General features: G+C 35.0%; 1 protein-coding gene across 2 annotated transcripts in view; it reads right to left on the minus strand.

Moving 5' to 3' along the window:
* ERO1A (endoplasmic reticulum oxidoreductase 1 alpha) overlaps nucleotides 1-20,287 on the minus strand; it is a 58,800-nt gene that overhangs the window by 8,194 nt on the left and 30,319 nt on the right. Inside the window, exons 7-13 of one of the 2 annotated variants that reach the window (XM_054448590.2) lie at nucleotides 17,891-18,011; nucleotides 15,525-15,571; nucleotides 12,990-13,001; nucleotides 9,820-9,846; nucleotides 9,612-9,704; nucleotides 4,733-4,979; nucleotides 3,910-3,979 (exon numbers count right to left, since the gene is read on the minus strand). In XM_054448590.2, the coding sequence (XP_054304565.1) occupies nucleotides 3,910-3,979; nucleotides 4,733-4,979; nucleotides 9,612-9,704; nucleotides 9,820-9,846; nucleotides 12,990-13,001; nucleotides 15,525-15,571; nucleotides 17,891-18,011 (617 nt within the window). The remainder of the gene's footprint in view (nucleotides 1-3,909; nucleotides 3,980-4,732; nucleotides 4,980-9,611; nucleotides 9,705-9,819; nucleotides 9,847-12,989; nucleotides 13,002-15,524; nucleotides 15,572-17,890; nucleotides 18,012-20,287) is intronic. The other variant, XM_054448592.2, reaches the window with a different exon arrangement.

A 20,287-nucleotide genomic window follows, 5' to 3' on the forward strand; every position in this document is an offset into this window, starting at 1 on the left:
GGTTAAACTAGAGCACTGACCAAAACTTAAAGAAAAATCACACTTTTAACAATAATAACAGAGTAAGAAAGTTACCCTAAAGAACATGTTCCCATCCTATGAGCTGTTGACTTCTAGAAGACTTAATGGTTATTATGAGGATCTACAGAATCCACATAGAGACAAGACCGTATACCACAGAATAAATAGCTCACATGTATGCACTATAAATTTCCAAATAGATAGAAATGTTATGATCAATAAAACACAACTTTTACTTTCAAAGTGTTACTAAATGCATGGTGGCTTTTTGGCAATCATATTTTCAAAATTAACAGATACTAAAAATACTCTGTCTCTTGTAGAGACAGAGAAGAGGCCTTGAAAGTTCCTGAGTATAAGAGACTCATACTTGTGAGAGTTGGAAGCCTCTGTTCTAAAAGACTGTGCTTGCTTTTGTAGACGCTAATTTCAATGTTTCATTCTACGTTAATTCAAATACTTGAATGTGACAGGTCTTGAGTAAGTCTTTGTATGACATGTACAGAGAGCAGGCATGGCTGCTTACAATAGCCAAATAAACACTGTAAAATTAAAACCAAGCACATCAAATAGCATGCATCTTCTGCTTAAGTGAACTTAATATGCTAGGACCAAATTAATAGGCTAGAAATTTACTAGATCAAATTAGTAAAAATTAGTAAGGATTTCACAGGAGAAAATCCTTGTGACTTAACAAATAACAATTATGTACAATAACCTGAGTATATCCCCTAATTATCTCAGGTTAGAAAAATGTATGGTCCTTAAAATAACCAGTACCTAAATCACTTACAGATTTTCCTTGTTTAAACATACAGTTTTAGGTCATCACTTTAAATTACAGCCAGTCAATAGAATGATCAAGCATGCTGTGATTTATATTCAGTGAAACCAACTGACCAATTCCTGCCCAAATTCTCAAATACTTTACAAGTCTTCAAATGAGATTGTATTCTATTTGAATTGAATGCTAAATAATTCTCCTTCATACAAGTCCTCTATTTCTAACCATACATTGATAGGGTACTAAGGAAACAAGATGAGATTTTTTAAATTAATTTATAAATATGACTGTTCAAATCCATGTTTACCAGAAACTACTTTTTAAAAAAGTAAATCTTTGATAGTAGCATGTTTTGTTTTTTACATCTTTCCTGTAAAAGATTCAGAAAAATTCTGTTACATCAAGACTCTACCTAAACTTCATAGGACATTAAAGGTGTTTCCGAGTTCTGATCAAATTAAAACAATGTGAGAAATCTTTCTAATCTGCACGATTTAAAAAGAGCTGATGCCAGAACACTTTCCAATAAAAAAAAAAAAAGGAACATATTGAAAATAGTAGGAAAAAAAGAAGTCTTATTACAGCATCTTCCCCCTCACTTTCTAGTTCCTGGAAGCTGTTTAGGCAGATTATATAAGCACTGAGGTATGTATTTGTAGCAAGAATGCTTCAAGTAGGAGGTAGATGGGAAGTCAAGAATAAGTATTATCTAACAGCAAAAAAACTGAGTGCATAAAATCAGGTTCTTTCATTACAGAAAGAATGAAAAGCAAAGGAAAATTTTTGTAAATATTTTGATGAAATCAGGCTGTGTATGGTAGTGGCTCACACCTGTACTCCCAGCACTTTCAGAGCCCAAGACAGGCAGATTGCTTGAGGCCAAGAGTTCAAGACCAGCCTGGGCAACATAGTGAGACCCCAACTCAACAAAAAAATTTTAAAAGTTAGCAGGGCATAGTGGTGCCAGCCTGTAGTCCTAGCTACTCAGGAGGCTGAGGTGGGAAGATGGCTTGAATCCAGGAGTTCCAGGCTGCAGTGAGCTACGATTATGCCTCTGCACTTCAACTCTGGTGACAAAATAAGACCTCATCTCTTAAAAAAACAAAAATATATATACAATATGTATGAAATCAGACATATTTGTATAGAAATCTACCTATACGTATCTACCATATCTAGTATCTATCTATATCTAGTATCTTTATTAAGACAAAGCCCAAAGTATTGTTAATTGTTACCATATCTTAACAATATTCTCTATCTTGTGTTTCAATACCTGTTCAGTAAGAGGTACTAACTTTATTTTCACTATTTTTCTATGACCAGATGACATCCAAGCAAGAGGTACTAATTTTAAACTTACTTAAAATAAAAAAACTACTCAATAATATTACTCTACAAAGATTCTGTGATATATACATACATGATTCATATGTACAGATATATAATTTCATGTGTGTGTGTATATATATATATATGTATATATAAAATCAGATCAAACCCAGTAGTACGGAGGTCCACCTGCCTTTACTTACCAGTGGAACTTTGTAAGAGAGAAGAGAAATATAATTTTACCTGACTCTCTCCGGAAATCCCTTGAGGGTGGAAGCTCTCTTTCCTTTTAATGACAAAAAATCGTGCTGTGCACATAATGAGTGTGTAATAAATCTTCCTGGTAATGTTTGATATTTATAGTATTATGAGGCAAATACGTACTCAGAGATGGTCTTGCCTGAGGTCAGACCCTATTAAGAGGCAAGGCAATAACCAGACCCCATTCTGTGGGGTATAGAATCTGTTCTTTCCCCAACTGCACACTGGTATTCATAACTGTCTTTAATTCCCAGTGAATAAGATGAACAGCAGGGGGTGCAATGGCTCACGCCTGTAATCCCAGCACTTTGGAAGGCTGAGGTGGGAGGACCACTTGAGCCCAGGAGTTTGAAACCAGCCTGGGCAACATAGCAAAACCCTGTCTCTACTAAAAAAAAAAAAAAAAAAAAATTAGACAGGCATGGTGGTACGTGCCTGTGGTCCCAGCTACTCAAGCTACTCAGAAAGCTGAGGCAGGAGGATCGCTTGAGCACAGAATTTCAAGGTAGCAATGAGCCATGATTGTATCACTGCACTCCAGCCTGGGTGATAGAGTGAGATCCCTTCTCAATAACAATAAAAAAAGATGAATGACAAAACATCACACGGTGCCTTCTCCCACTAATGAAGATCTTTTAATTAAACAATATCATCTTCAGAATTCTCTTCAGCAAAAGACAGACTACTTTTGCTACTCATGCATTGGATCCATTTCCTTTATTACCTCTATTTATTATATGAGATCATCAATGTGAAAGGCATCTAGAAAGTGTACAGCAATATACAGATATCAGTGTTACTTTGAATATAATGCAAAATAGACTTTAAGTGGCACCTGCCTTTGGTCTTGATTTTTTTGAGGAAAAGAAAGATTATGACTCTGATTTTTTCTTAATTTCAAGATGTATATCAAGATATACTGTTAAGTATATATACATGTGTTTATTTTTTTAATTGACAAAAACTGTATATGTTTATGGATACAATGTGATGTTTTAATGTATATTTACAATATGAAGTGATTAAATCAGGCTAATTAACAAATCCATCACCTCACATACTTAATCATTTTTTGTATAGTGGAAACCTTAAAATCTATACTTTCGGCAATTTTGCAATATACAATGCATTATTACCATAGTTGCCATTCTGCGCAGTAGATCACTAAATCTTATTCTCCCTAACTGAAACTTTGTACCCACGGATCAACATCTCCTTTTTCCCCATCCACGCCCCACCCTCAGCCTGTGGTAACCATCATTCCACTCTCTACTTTTTTTTTTTTTTTTTTAATTAAAGACAGGGTTTCACACGATGTTGCCCAAGCTGGTCTTGAACTCCAGGGCTCAAGCAATCCTCCCACCTCAGCCTCCCAAAGTGCTGGGATTACAGGCCTGAGCCCCTGCATCTGGCCTACTCTCTACTTCTATGAATACTATATATGGGTTTATATTCATATCTGCATAAGTGTTAATCAGTTTGTATCTAACAATTAAGTATAAAATAATTACCTTTAGTTTGTGTGCTTCTTTTTTATCCCCAGCAAAAAATGAATTCTCATCAAAATGCAAAGGAAATGACCTGCATTTTAAAACAGAGAATATTCATTTTCACGTGTTATAAACATTAAAAGTCCTGCTAATACAACATTTTACTGGTCGTGATAAATAAAGAGGAGAAAACATAGTAAAACCAACACTCCAATGCCCCAAAACAAATTCTTATCCTCAAACCTCAAATCTCAATTCTAACTGCATAATACAGAAATTTGACCCCAAATCCAATTTGTTCAAATAAACATGAAAATAATACATTATCAAATACTAAAAGAATGGCTCTTAAAACTAAAAATGTGTGCCTCTCAGTACCCAAATCAAAATAAAAACAAAAGCAAAATTCAATCTGAAAAGACCTACAAGCAAAATTAACTTTTAATTATGTTCTAAATAGTTTTCCTTTCTCTAAATGAATATTAAAAATTTCAGGCAGAACACGGTGGCTTGCACCTGTAATCCCAGCACTTTGGGAGGCCAAGTTGGGTGGATCACTTGAGCCCAGGAGTTCGAGACCAGCCTGGACAACATGGCGAAACCCCATCTCTACAAAAAATACAAAAATTAGCCTGGTGTGGTGGTTTGCACATATAGTCCCAGCTACTTGGGATGAGATGGGAGGACTGCTTGAGCCCAGGAGATCAAGGCTGCAGTGAGCCATGACCGTGCCACTGCACTCCAGCCTGGGCAACAGAGGGAGACCCCGTCTCAAAAAAAAAAAAAATTTATCTTGTACATTGTCACTCTTCTATTAATGTATAAATTTTAATATATAATTTACTTGATTTCATGAAGTATTTCCAGAAGTAACATTTTGTTTTCCTCATCCTGAATTTTATTTCCAGTAAAGAGTTGAAAATCTGGGCGCTCGAAGAATGGTAACACTTTGGATAAAGCCCTTAGTTCTATTAAGTAGAGAAAATACAAGTTCTTAAGCCTTCTTGGACCTTCTCCTTCAGTCAAAATTCCATCAAATCGCTGTTGAAATTCTGTAATGTTGTGTCCCCATTTCTTTTCTAACCAGGTCTCTACGAAGGAAGAAGAATTAAATATTAAAAACTGAATTTGACAATTTTTACTTTAATTATATTAGGTTATTCATGCCTATAGAAGTTAAATTCATTTTGCATTTTAAATTATATAATAACAACCAAGAAAATGGTTTTTCACAATTTAGCCTTTAATAGTTTTATATTAATATTTTATTTTCTAGAACCCATCCTTAAAATGAATTCAATGTTTTACTGAGAAAGCAAGTCTTATTAATAATAAAAATCATTCTTAATTTTTGCAGGTGCATAGTATCTGTTTATATTGATGCCATATATGGCATCTTTTGATACAGGCATATAATTTATGTATTAATCACATCAGGGCAAATGAAGTTTCTATCAACTCTACACTTTTAGTTACTTTAAAATGTATAATTAAGTTGCTATTGATTATAGGGTCATTTTTATGGGTATAATAAAAATTATTTATAAATATAAATAAAATCCTGAGTCTTAAAATTCTGAGTTCTGCTTAAACATTTAAAAAAATTTGTTACATTTTTTTTTTGAACATGTGGTCTCTCTGCCTGCAAACATACAGAATTTTAGCTCTGATTTACATAGTTAGCTATGCACATATATTACTCTAAAAATAGACCTTAGGTGCAAGAAAATTATAGAGTAAGTGTGTTTGGGTGAGCATGAGTTTGTATCTGTTTTCAGAAGAATAGAGCAATATTGGAACAAAACAAGTATCTTAATAAGGTGACAAATTTACTAGAAAACTGAAAACCTCAAAAATGCTGAAAGCAAATCTATACTCTGCTTTTTATTAAATTCATTACTGTAAAATCTTCTGACTTATGATTCAGAATTTCCCCATGAACATTTTCTGTTTTTCTTTGCCTGGTTCTCATGCTAGACTTATAATTTTCTTGTCTCTTATAATTTTTTCTTTTATAGTTTACGAGATATTCATTATGTGAGCTGGTCATGACTAACAAGAATGATTTTTATAAAATTTAGTAGTGCACACAAAACAATTTTTAGATGTATTTCCAAAATTGTGTATATATTTTATTTAATTAGGACATTCCATTTGTTCTTTTAATTGAAGAATTCTACATAAGCCGGATTTTTTTTTACTTATTTTATTCTCATTATAATTGACATAAGTAAATTTATATATTTATTGAGCCAATTTGTTCAGGTAAGAACTAGGGATGCTTCAGAAGTCATGAGGATGTTTTTTATATATAAATGTAGCAAACAAACACACAGTACTTGCTGTGTAACAGATGCTCCATGATAAGCCATAAATATTCCTGCTACAATTAGTTTGTAAGTTCAAGTCAGAGAAGGAAAATATCAATAGTGAAGAAATAAGATTGATTCTTCATGTGGAGATAACATTTTTCCACGCTGCAAAGCTAAATCTTACTGAATTTTAAGAGAAATTCTGTTTATTTCCTAGTTATCTTTAGTTTTGTTTGTCCTATTATGTGTCTTCTAACTGTGTATTCATCACAGCCCTTCTCCTTTTTCTGTGTGATGGCTACAGTTTTCTCACTGTTGTCTTCATGCCATGTCATTTTACATGGTACTTTGCAGGTTTTGATGAGAAAGTTGGTATTTATTTAATGCACTCAAAAATTGGTTTTAACTAGAGAGTTTGCTTATCAATATAACTTTCAGATCAGTTAATTAAGATAAAAGGCAAGCCTGTCCACAGGTGAGACGATTAAATAACATAGCATTGTTTTTCTCTGTTTGTAAAAGGAAAATCTTATTAAATTCTTACACAGGCCAGGAGTGGTGGCTCACACCTGTAATCCCAGCACTTTGGGAGGCCGAGGCAGGTGGATCACGAGGTCAGGAGTTTGAGACCAGCCTTACCAACATGGTGAAACCCCGTCTCTACTAAAAATACAAAAATCAGCTGGGCGTGGTGGCACATGCCTGTAATCCCAGCTACTCAGGAGGCTGAGGCAGGAGAATTGCTTGAATCCAGGAGGCGGATGCTGCAGTGAGCCAAGATTGCGCCACTGCACTCCAGCCTGGGCGACAGAGCAAGACTCTGTCTCAAAAAAAAAAAAAAAAAATTCTTACACAAAGTGTGACACACATCAAATTTGCTAAAAAATATATCATAGAAATTAAAGTATTAGGAGAGTTAATGGTAACTGAAGAATTTTAAATTTCATGTTCTATGATACACTTACAGCACAACGTTTCCGTGTAGAATCTTTTATTTTTAATTGTGAATGTTAAAGTCTGCAAAATAATAAAATGATCTCTGTGGATATGAAATCTGAAATAATATTTCTTTTCCATATTGATATTACAACTCAGAGGAATTTCTCACTCTTATTTTATGTGATTTTTTTTTAGTGGGTGAAGGTGTCTACAGTTTATATTCTTAGTCACCTAACTGTAGTCAACTTCTTGGTCATTTTCTCTGGAAAAATTTTGAAGATCATGGCAACTTTTAGATTAAACAATTTTCTGGGTTTTTTTAATGCAAACTTGTTTATTGTGTTCACAAACTGGCCAGTCATAAGACCATAAGCAACGCCTGCCCTTTCAGTGGCTTTCATACCATTACCATCTGTAATCAATAAATGTATATTTATTTTGTAAAACATAATATTTGGAAGTATATATACATTGTCAAATGCTTAATTCTAGGTAATTAGGCCACATAGTTAACATTTCTGTGGCAAGAGCAAGTGACATTGTCAGCATTTTTCAAAACTACAAATACATTATTTTGATCTATAGTCACTACGCTGTACAAAAATATCTCTTGAACTTATTCTATTAACTATAATTATGTATTTTTTGATCAACATCTTTTCAAACCCTCCTGTCTCCTAAATACCTTGGTGTCTGGTGGCCACCACTTTACTCTCTACTTCAATAAGATTAAGTTTTTTAGAATCCCTTTGTAAGTGAAATCATGAAATAATAATCTTTGTGTCTGGCTCATTTCGACAAATATAATGTCCTCCAAGTTCATTCATGTGATGGAAAATACTAAAATTTCCTTTTTTAAAGATGAAAAAATAATAATAGTCAAACTTCTGAATACAAACATATTCATAAAACCTAAACACACAATTTGAAAATGATGATCTAAAATTACTAATGAGTTTAGGCCAGGCGCAGTGGCTCAAGCCTGTAATCCCAGCACTTTGAGAGGCCAAGGCGGGTGGATCACCTGAGGTCAGGAATTTGAGACCAGCCTGGCCAACATGGTGAAAACCTGTCTCTACTAAAAAGACAAAAAATTAGCCGTGCGTGGTGGCCTGAGCCTGTGGTCCCAGCTACTCGGGAGGCTGAGGCAGGAGAATCACTTGAACCCAGGAGGCAGAGGTCGCAGTGAGCCAAGATCATGCCACTGCACTCCAGCCTGGGTGACAGAACAAGACTCTGTCTCAAAAAAAAAAAAAACAGTAAAATTACTAATGAGTTTAAACCGCCCTTTACAGCCAGGCATAGTAGCTCACGGCTATAATCCCAGTACTCTGGAAGGCCAAAATGGGCAAATCACTTGAGCTCAGGAGTTCAAGACCAGCCTGGGCAACATGGCCAAACCTTGTCTCTACAAAAAATATTGTAAAAAATTAGCTGGGCATGGTGGCATGCTCCTGTAGTCATGAGGTAGAAGGTAGGACTTGGCTCAGGAGGTGGAACTCAGGACACTGGACCAAATTGAAAACTAGCTAAAACAGGGAAGGGGCTGAAGCAGCTTTCCATGAGGCACACCCACCAGGTTGCCATGTCAGTTTCTCATTCCCATGGCAACATGCAGAAGTTACCACCCCTTTCCATAGCAATGACCCAGAAGTTACTACCCTTTTCCTAGAAATTTCTTCATAATCTGCCTCATAATTTGCATATAATAAAAAGTGGACTATAAATATGGCTGCAGAACTGCCCCCAAGCTGCTTCTCTGGGCACACTGCCTATGGGGCAGCTCTCCTTCATGAGGAACAGTACCTCTGCTGCTGCTGTACCTTGCCACCACCAGCTGGCCTTCAAACTTTTTCCTGGGCAGAGCCAAGAGCCCTCCCAGGCTAAGCCCCAGTTTTGGCCATCGCACACTAGAGTGGGCAATAGAGTGAGACCCTGTCTCAATCAATCAAGCAATCAATCAATGAATAAAACGGAAGTTTCTATATTTTGTTTCTCAGAGTTGTGATACTTTAATTCCAGAAGAAATATGGTACTGATGAAAATCAACCACACTCTCATTTTCAACAGTATTAAGGCATAAACAGCAGCAGGAAAGGCTTTTACCCATTTAAACTCCAGGCCTGATACAGGCACACAAATAAAAAGGTTCTGATACAATAACATCTATCAAATAGCAAACTGTGCTGTTAGGAGCTATTTAAATTCCCACAAGAAAACAAGAATATTTCCAAAGTGATATGGACAATTTTGAGCAGCTTCTTAAAAGAAGGTGAAGAGAGCTAAGAGTATGTTAAGCTGTTCAGTTGTATCTACAGTTCCCACCTTTCTGATTACTATCATTTAAGAGTGAATTTTTACTGCCTAATATTCAATCAGGTCAATCTTTTCCCATTCAGGTAAATGCCAGGAAAATTTTAAGAATATCTAAAATTAAGAGTAGTAAACTGAATAAAAGTAAATGTCACATACCTTGTAAAAGATATCTTGCACTCAAATGCACATTAATGCTTGCATGTAGGCCAGATATAAGTCTGTAGAATGCTCTTTTTTCTACACAGAGACCTAAGAAAAAGCAGTGACTTAGAAATAAAATTTCATATGTGAAACTTGTAGACATAAAATTAATCTCATGAGAAAAAAAATCATCACTGAAATTTATTTCAAAGTTTCTAATTACCTTCTAGCCAACTGTAAAAAGTGTTCTCTGAAATCAAAAGAAAAATAAGTCATAAGATTGGAAAAATGCCAAAATATAAGGTTTTCAAAAGTTTTAAAGCATTATAGCAAATTTGTACCAAACAGCAATGTAAAGATTGTTTAACCTAACAGTCCAAGTCTTAATTGCAATTTCTCGAAAGGAAGAAGAAAGGTTATGGATTCAGTTAAGTACCAGCCTGCTGCTTGGTCTTTAAAAGGCTTTAGCATTGCCTTAGGTTGACCCAGTCTCATAACGTTCTGGTTAAAGTGTTTTACATGAGGTCAAAACACAGAATTTAAATAGTAAATCAATCAAGAATGGGAAAATACCTAGCCTTGATAATAATTCATGCCATGAAAATTAAGGATTCATTACATGCTTTTTAAATTAGAAAAAAATTAAAATGATAAGACAGTATTGGAGGGGTACGATTTTGTATTTAGCTGATAATATTACATGCCATTCACTATTTCAAAAGAGTAATTCAGGAAAATGTTATAAACACCAAATATCACTTATATTCCTATGACCTAATAAGATCATTGTCAATATATTTAATGCCTAGTAATTCTACAAATACGATAATGCCTAAATTAACATGATAAAACACTATCTAACTAGTTAACATGGTAAAATAACATACAACTATGAAAATAGCAAGAATGTAGAACATGGCAATACATAAAAATGTTTACTTGAAATATTATACAAAAGGCATAAGAAATAATCATTACAACTCTGTAAAGATTCATGTATGCATTTGCTACAGAGATGATAAACACTGTACAGTGTTTTCTACTAAACTTGCTTACAGTAATGTTAAAAATGAACCAAACAAGCATAAAAATAATGGAAGGAATGGCAAACGGAATAAGCAATAAATTGGAATATATAAAAACTCAAAACATCTATTTGTCAGAACACTTCATAAACAAAAGCAAAATGCAAACAACAAACTCGGTAAAATGTATGTTGCAAATACGACACAGGGATTAGATCCTAAATATATAAAAAGCTCATAAACTAAATAAAAATGCCAAAGTGCCCCCCCTTAAAAAGAAGTAAATAATATGAATTTAAAAATTCACAAAGGAAAAAATACATATGGTAATAACAGACAAAATTGTTTGGTCTTACGGGCAATAAAAAATGCAAATGAAAACAAAAGATATATGACTTTACCTATCAAATAAGATAAAAATATGATCATCTTTAATGCTGACAAGTGTTGGACAAAACTACTTATATATAGAAAACATAAATATCAAAATGTTAGCAGAGAAGCGTATCTGATAGTAACTAAGGGTATGGTTCCTGGAGTCAAACTGCCTGATGTAAATCTTAACTCTGCCACTTACAAATCATATTATTTTAGTCAAGTTGCTGACCCTCTCTTCATCTATAAAATGGAAACAGGCATAATACCCCTAGGATTGGTGAAAGAATTAAATAAAATCATATTTGTAAATTGCTTAGAAAACTGCCTGGCACAGAGTTATTATTATTAATTATTTGGGGATGGTGGGATTATAAGCAATTTATTTCCTTATAAAAATTTTCAGGGTTCTTTTTTTCAAGTTTTTGATCATGAATTAGGGAGTTAGGGGATAACAATGCTTAGGACCTAGGCTTCCAGTGAAATTTTCAGTTCAGTGTTTGTGTGTGTGTGTGTGTGTGTCCTTTTAAAAAAAAAAAAAAGAAAAAAGACAGAGTCTTGCTCTGTTACCCAGGCTGAAGGGCAGTGGCTCCATCTCAGCTCACTGCAACTTCCGCCTCCCGAGCTCAAGTGATCCTCCCATCTCAGCCTCCCACATAGCTGGGATCACAGGTGTGCACCATCACACCCAGCTAATTTTTCTATTTTCAGTAGAGACAGGGTTTCACCAGGTTAGCCAGGCTGGTCTCAAACTCCTGGCCTCAAGTGATCAGCCAGCCCTGGCCTTCCAAAGTTCTGGGATTACAGGAATGAGCCACCACGCCCAGCCAAGAAATGAGTTCAATATTATAATCCTGAAGTACCTATTCTCAAGTTGACCTGACTATGGTCTAAACAATCACTTAATATGATAGCTCTCAGGAATAACCCTTTGATATTTGGCCAAAATCAATACTTGTAATAAGACAGTTTCTCTAAGGATGGCTCCCACAGGTTAATGATCTTTTTTCTGATAATAAGAGGTCTTCAAATAGAACTGAAAAATCACAGTAGCCTCCTCTAATGTGGCTAAGAATATAGCATAGAACTAGGTTGATACTCAAGGTAAAATAAGGTTACTCAAAACTGAAAATTATAGAATCACATGTACCAGTAGCAAATACGAGGCATCTTTGGAAAAATCATCTCACTGCTAAACAATTCCTCTTCCAAACAGTTCTGAGTCCGCATTTTATTTAGGTACTACAGTTAATATAATATAAAGCACAATAATAAAATAGCATTGTTATCAGACTTTAGTATTCTGTTATTTAGACATAATGCAAAAGCAATTCCTAAGAATTATGTTCAGAAAATAGAAGATTTTGAGGGAAAGAAAAGTGATACTTCACATTTCAGTAATTTCACCTAGATAGACTAAAGCTAAGCACCATTAAGTCTTTTCATATTGTTAAGCATATGGTCTTAAGAATAACAAATGTCATTTCAATTTCACCCTTAAAGCAAAAACACAAAGTAAACCTAATGTATGTTGAAACTGTTAGCATTAGTTAGACTTGGCAATGACACCTATATCCAATGAGTCAGCATCAACCTTAGAAGCCAGCTCTGAAATCAATACTCATCATGCCCAGAACCTTCCTACATGAAACCCAGCAGATCCTAGAGTTCAACCAGTAAAAGACAGAGGACATTTCCCTGGCCTGAGGCAATGGGGGAGACGGGGAGTGGACATGCTTCCACATTCAGGGGGGTAAAATGTGCAAATGAATGATCAGAGGCTGAGGCACGCTGTTTCTAATGCCTGAACCCAGACACAAAGTCACTTTCCCTTAATCTGTGCTAGTACCTCCAGACTTTCAGATAAATAAGTAAAACTCAAGTTCTTCTGATGTTTAGAGGTGAGAAGAAAAAAATAAACTTTGCTATAATAAACATCTGAATGTATAAACAAATTCATATATGTAATATATAATAAAGAAATTATACTTACCTTCACTTTTCCCTGAAAAGCAAAACAAAATGTTTATTAAAATAAATTCCTTCCAGTGCCTCTTTTATAATGTTACACTTTCATAAAAATAAGACTTTAATAATGGTTAGTTTTAGTCCAACAGTTCATTCACACAAGTAAAATCTGAAAGTGAGACACTCGTGACTGCAACTCCATGTGGTGGTGATATTAATTATGCCTGATTTGACTAAATGGTGTTATCTCCATGACTGTACATAAAGAGGTTCAGCTCATGTGAGATTTAATATACCCTGACAGGAGAGAAAAAACTAATCCATCACCTGAGAGTACTCTTCAATATCTTAAGGACCTAAGTTTACTTGGCTGACAGAGACGTTTCCACATTTATTTATCCTAAAGCTATAATATAGTTTCTGTTAAATATTATTATTATTGTTTTGAAATCTCCAGCCTGGCCTTATAATATTTAACCTTAGTCGGGAATATTTTCACAGACTATTTATAAGATTCAAATTATACATAATACAGTAATTTGTGTGCAGCTGCTTATTTACTACTGAAAATTTGTCTTCAAAAATTTTGCCCACTTTTTTTATGCCATCGGTTTATTAAAGAAATATATAATCATTGCAAATATGTTTTTAAAGAAGCAGACAAAATAAAAAATTATTAATAATTCCCCAGCTCAAAGATAAATACTATTTACATTTTAGTGAATGTCTTTTTTGTTATAGATATATTAATTATAAATATATTATACATATTGTTTTGATACCTGCTTTTCCTCACTGTGTTACTGGTCCCTTTTGATTTAAATGAATAAAAATTTACAGCAACATTTATAATGGCTATTTTCTACTATGTGACTATACCATAAGTCATTTAACCAGCTCCCTAATGATAAACATTTAAATTGTTCCTATGTATCTTTATGGTAAGTGACGTGTTTAATTACTTTATCAAATCATAATGTGAGATCATAATGATCACCTCTTTTCTATTAATTTGCATTTCATCTGATATTAAATCAATGGCTTCCACTGAGTCACATGTGACTCTGTATAAACCCAAAAGCCTTATTTAAAGATTTTTCATTCCTAATCTAAGAAAGAGAAATCTGCCAGAATTTAGGGAATGATGCAATCTCATTCCCTTCTAGGAGGAAATTTATATTTATTAACTATTTGAGATCAGCATCTTTCAAATAAATTTTAAAAATGAAAACCTTACACTTTTGCTAAAAGCACATTAAAGATTTTATCAGTAAGCACATATTTGAAGAGAATAAGGATACATAATTTCTAAAGAAAAAGTCTGAACTCATACACTGAAATAGCTTAATCAACAAACCGTTCTTCATATTACAGATGGGGCAGGGTTTTTGTAAGTTTTAATTTTATATCCCCTCTGGCATCTAGACAGTGCCGAGCACGTAGTAAATGGTGGATAATCATTTGCTGAAAGAACAACTGGCTTTCACTATTGTAGACAAGACCATTAAATGAAGAGAGCAATTTTCACTGATCATGTATCTAACAAACTACTCCATCTATTATGTGTCAGGCTCTATATAGAGAGATAAAACAGAGAAATGTTACCCATATGTTCAGAGTACTAGGGTAGATCAATAGATATATAAATAATAATAAAATAATGCTACACAGTGGGAAAGGCCGTAAGAGGAAAACAAAGAATTAAAAACAAACACGTGCATCAGATTACTTCATCAGGAGGGAGAAATACTTCTGGTTATAAGGACCAGGTAAAGTTTTATGGAAAAAGCAGCATTTGAGCCAGACCTTGAGTGAAAATAGAATATTAAAAATGTTATTAAGATATAAAGACATGTAAAGTTGAAATCAAATGCCCAATATTTGCAATAATTTCAAGTTTTACAAAAAATTTGAGAGTTTGGGATATTTATTTATCTGTGGGATGAGTAAAACTTTTAAAAAACTGACACTTTACTATGTCTGCAAAAATATATAGAATAAATATATATCCTAATCTTTATTTTTTGATAATCTAATACCAGGAACTTCATTATAAAAATACTTTTTACTAGTAGGCCGGGCGCAGTGGCTCATGCCTGAGATCCCAGCTCTTTCAGAGGCCGAGGCAGGTAGATCACGAGGTCAGGAGATCGAGACCATCCTGGCTAACACAGTGAAACCCCATCTCTACTAAAAATACAAAAAAATTAGCCGGGCATGGTGGTGGGTGCCTGTAGTCCCAGCTACTCAGGAGGCTGAGGCAGGAGAATGGTGTGAACCTGGGAGGCGGAGTTTGCAGTGAGCTGAAGTCACACCACTGCACTCCAGCCTGGGCAATAGAGTGAGACTCCATCTCAAAAAAAAAAAAAAAAACATACTTTTTACTGAAGTACAAATAATGTAACAACCAATCTCTGCAAGTGTGAGGCATAACTCTATGGAAACGGGACTGTGGATTATATGAGCTCAACTGTTACTGCCATTTATCTTGCCTTCCCCTTCCTTTGAATTAAAGTTCCCTGGCTGAGAAATAATATAACAATGCAAATAAGTAACTTACCTTGACCAGAAGCCAAAGGATTTAAAGGTCTTTTAATTGTCTGTGGCCTAGAAGTAAAAAGAATTAAAAATATAAACACAAATATGTTACCAATCATGTTATATTTAAGTGATATTATCTCAGAAAGCTGCTTAATATCCAAAATCAAATTGTTTTATTAAGATTATAAAATACTTAGTTTCCTCTAATTGCTTTAAGGGAGGGTGGCTATTTGTTGTAGCGATAATAGTTCCTGATCTTTTCCCATTGTAGCAGCCAGCAGGCCATTTCCTAATCACTTCTTCAAACAAAAGAAGAGAAAACATCAGCCAAGCTCTTCTCTTGGAGTCACTACTATGTTTTTATATATATTATATATACATATCTATGTATATATGTGTGTGTATGGCACAAAGTGTACCCCTAAATGAAAGACAAATAAGCAAAAAATATTCAATATAAGCATTAAAATTTAAAAATGGAAAAAAAATAGTGTAGATTATTTTCCACTTAGGTAATCTTTAGACACATCAATTTGCCCTGTAGCTAAGTTCGTTACAATTTAAATAAAAGTTGTTTGTTCAGCAGGAAAAAATAGAAATTTTCTGGAGAGTTACTATGTCACTAAAGTGCTTTTAAATCCCAAAATAAATATGCGTTAGTATTAAGAGTAAACTATAGGGATTGTTTTAACATCTATTTTAAAAATTTGCAAAACTGGAGTCATTTGAGAACAGAATATGTAAGCTATATTTTAAAATACACAATATAATTAACTTAGCCCTTTATACATTGTTTATATTGTTAGAAATTATGGGAATCAGGATACAAATTAGTAAGAAAATAACTACAAAAGTAATACAAATCTAACAAATGCTTCATGGATTCTTTTTTTTTTTTTTTTTTTTTTTTGAGACGGAGTCATTCTTAATTCACATTAAAAATAACAACAGGGCTGGGCGTGGTGGCTCATGCCTGTAATTCCAGCACTTTGGGCATGGTGGCTCACCCCTGTAATCCCAGCACTTTGGGAGGCCAAGGTGGGTGGATCACCTGAGGTCAGGAGTTCAAGAACAGCCTGGCCAACGTGGTGAAACCCCACCTCCAAACCCCGTCTCCACTAAAAATACAAAAATGAGCCAGGTATAGTGGCGCGTGCCTGTAGTCCCAGCTACTCAGGAGGCTGAGGCAGGAGAATCGCTTGAACCTGGGAGGCAGAGGTTGTGGTAAGCAGAGATGACGTCACTCCAGCCTGGGCAACAGAGTGAGACTCCGTCTCAAAAAAAATACAAAAACAACAACAACAAAAAAAAAAACCTTTAAAGTAAATATTTAAGTTAGTAGATCAAACATTTCTAATAATAGTCAAGATAATTTAAATAAAATACATGGCAGAAAAAAGTAATTAATAAAAACTCTCTACTTTCCAAACTGGAGAAATTCTTCAAGTCAAAAAAAAACACCACAGTCTGACATTTTATTGGTGTAAGCACAATTACTGATCTCATACTTATATTTGACTTATAAAAAGTGAAATATATAATATTATCCCCATATTTGGGAACTCCAAAGACTTTCCCAGAACTCTCTCCATCTCTAAGACAGCATAATGTGCTCGCATATACATTGTTCCCAAAAACCAGTAAGTACAAAGTTTAGTGCCTCAAGGCTTAGATGTGAGTAACCTGAAGCATTTCTCAGACACCCAGTGATCAGCAACTGCCTCCAGACTAATGGTTACCCCGTACAAAGCGGGCTCTTTCACTTACTAGATCTTTGACACTAAACAAATCATTTAACCTCTCTAAGTCTCAGTTTCTCTGTCTATAATACAGTGATGACTGCAACACAGGGTTATTGCAACGACTAAAGGAGAAAATGTATATAACATGCTTACCACAATGCCTACAATACAGTGAGTGCTCAAAAATGATACCTATTATAATTGTTCTCTGAAATCAATTTAACTGTAAAATAATTAAAGCCACAGAAAGGGGTGTACAGAGCACCAAAAAGAGAATTAAGAGTTGTATATTCTTTTCTCTACACTGCCACTGTGTGATCTTGGGAAATGAAGTAAACCTCTCCAGCTCTAGGTTACCTCATCTATAAAATGAGATCCTATAATCTACCCAAGGAACATTTGTCAAGGGCCTACAATACTCCCATAAAGGTCTAATACTCCTCTAACTCTTAAAAAAAAAAAGGAAAAATTTGTGGAAACTCACGTCTATATATTTCCCCAGAAGGAAGCTGGATTAATGAATAGTCATGTTTCTTTGTACAAATACATCTTTTAACAAAGTGAATTAAATCATTATGATTTTGTTTATAAAGAGAAATCACCACATCTTACAGGAATTTTTCTAAATGAAAATGACACATACTTAAAACAGTTTTCTTCATAGATGACATTCCATATTTTCCAAGCATCTGGTCCCTTGTAACCAGTGTAGCGCTCAGGATTAAGAAGCAAATCTACATATTCAGCTTCAGGGGACTGAATGTCTGTAAAATAAAATGTCTTATTAAATCTTTCTTATCCTCAGTTACCTTAAAAAGCTACTACACAAGACTGTATTCCATTGATTCTAACGCACCACAAATATAACAATGTGTCAGGAATTTTAAAACAACTTTTCAGGAGAAAGAAAGGAAGGAGGCCAGGTGTGGTGCCTCACACCTGTAATCCCAGCACTTTGGGAGGCCAAGGTGGGCGGATCACTTGAGGTCAGGAGTTCAAAGCCAGCCTGGCCAACATGGTGAAACCCTGTCTCCAGTAAAAATACAAAAATTAGCCGGGCGTGGTGGTGCACACCTGTAGTCCCAGCTACACGAGAGGCTGCGACAGGAGAATCACTTGAACCCGGGAGGCGGATGTTGCAGTGAGCCGAGATTGCGCCACTGTGCTCCAGCTTGGGTGACAGAGCGAGACTCCATCTCAAAAAAGAAAGGAAGGAAAAGAGAGAGAAACACACACAGCCACATTAATTGTACACACTGGCTATAAAAACATTATGATTTAGGAATTATAAAAATAGGAATATGTGAATTTTAGAATCAAAGAAACATGGTAATTCAATTCTCATAAGCTATTCAGACAAAGAATATAACATACATTTCCCTCCACATTAACCACAGCAGTTCATCAATAACTACAGTAAATGAAGGAGTGTTAGTATCGTACACTGCTTGTTACCAAATACTTTCTTCTTAGATGACCACCAGCAGGATCAGCTACCAATCTGGCCAAAAGCAAAAGTTACAACGCAGCATGATTCTGTGTCACCATTATTTATAAAAGGGAAAATTGGAAGCAACCTAAACATCCAACATCACAGAACAGTCAGAGCATGGGCTCTGGAGCCAGAACAACCAGGCTAGAATCCAGACCCTGTTACTTATTTATCATTTATAATGTGTTATAACTTCAAAACAAAAAAGATGGTCCCAGGGTGGGCACGATGGTTCATGCCTGTAATCCCAGCATTTTGGGAGGCCTGGGGGCAAACTGCTTGAGCCCAGGAGTGATTCTAAAATTCACAGGCAACCTGGTGAAACACCAGGCATCAATAAAAAATACAAAAATTAGCCAGGCATCATGGCACGTGCCTGTGGTCCCAGCTACTCAGGAGGCTGAGGGGGGAGAGTACTTGAGCCCAGGAGGTCCAGGCTGCAGAGAGCCGTGATTGCACCACGGCACCCCAGCCTGGGCAACAGAGTGAGACTGTGTCTTAAAAAAAGATGGGCCATAGTCCTCCAGTGGCTTTGGGAAATTATTTGGTATTATAATAATACTTTATTCATATATAAAGCTTAACAGTATGAGCCAACAAAGAATGAAAAAGTGGACAAAAATGGTCTCAATGCAACCAAAGTCAATGACAAAAATATGAGCACAAAAGTGCTTAGAGGAGAGTCCATCAAGCTCTCAACTATACCTATTTTTATTATTAAAAAACAAATACAAAAACAAAAAAAAAAACCGTAAGCTTGGTTATTTTTTACTCCAATTCACAGTATATTAGAAGCATAAATTAGGGGGAAAGTTGCTTCTAGAAGCAGTACAATGATGGCATCTTAAAATAGCAGAGTTCAATGCAGAAGTGGCAATTAAAATAACTAGAAAAACAAAATATAAGGACTTAAAAAACAAATTAGCATGGAATCATCTAGTTCAGGAATGGATAACTGTTCATTTCAATTAATACTAAAGGCAACTGCCACATATAAATTATAATAAATTCATTTTTTAAACCCTAATGTTTAAAATATATAAACAGCAGGCCAGGTGTGGTGGCTGACGCCTGTAATCCCAGAACTTTCGGAGGCTGAGGCGGGTGGATCACGTGAAGTCAGGAGTTCGAGACCAGCCTGACCAACATGGAGAAACCCCATCTCTACTAAAAATACAAAATTAGCCAGGCATGGTGGTGCATGCCTGTAATCCCAGCTACTCGGGAGGCAGAAGCAGGAGAATCGCTTGAACCCGGGAGACAGAGGTTACAGTGAGCTGAGATCGCACCATTGCACTCCAGCCTGGGCAACAAGAGTGAAACTCTGACTTGGAAAAAAAATAAAAATAAAAATGAAATAAAATACAATACATAAACAATGGTCAGTATCCAGGACTTTGAGAAAACTAACCACCAAGAAATGATTAAATGTTTAAATATTCTATCTAGAGATAAACATTTGTTGCCTCATAATTTTACTTATTATAAATACTTCATTCTTCTTCAAGCTTATAAAAAATAAATATTACTATATTAATATAATATTAC

The sequence above is a fragment of the Pongo pygmaeus genome, chromosome 15 (assembly GCF_028885625.2).
Source record: "Pongo pygmaeus isolate AG05252 chromosome 15, NHGRI_mPonPyg2-v2.0_pri, whole genome shotgun sequence".
Taxonomy (NCBI): Eukaryota; Metazoa; Chordata; class Mammalia; order Primates; family Hominidae; genus Pongo; species Pongo pygmaeus.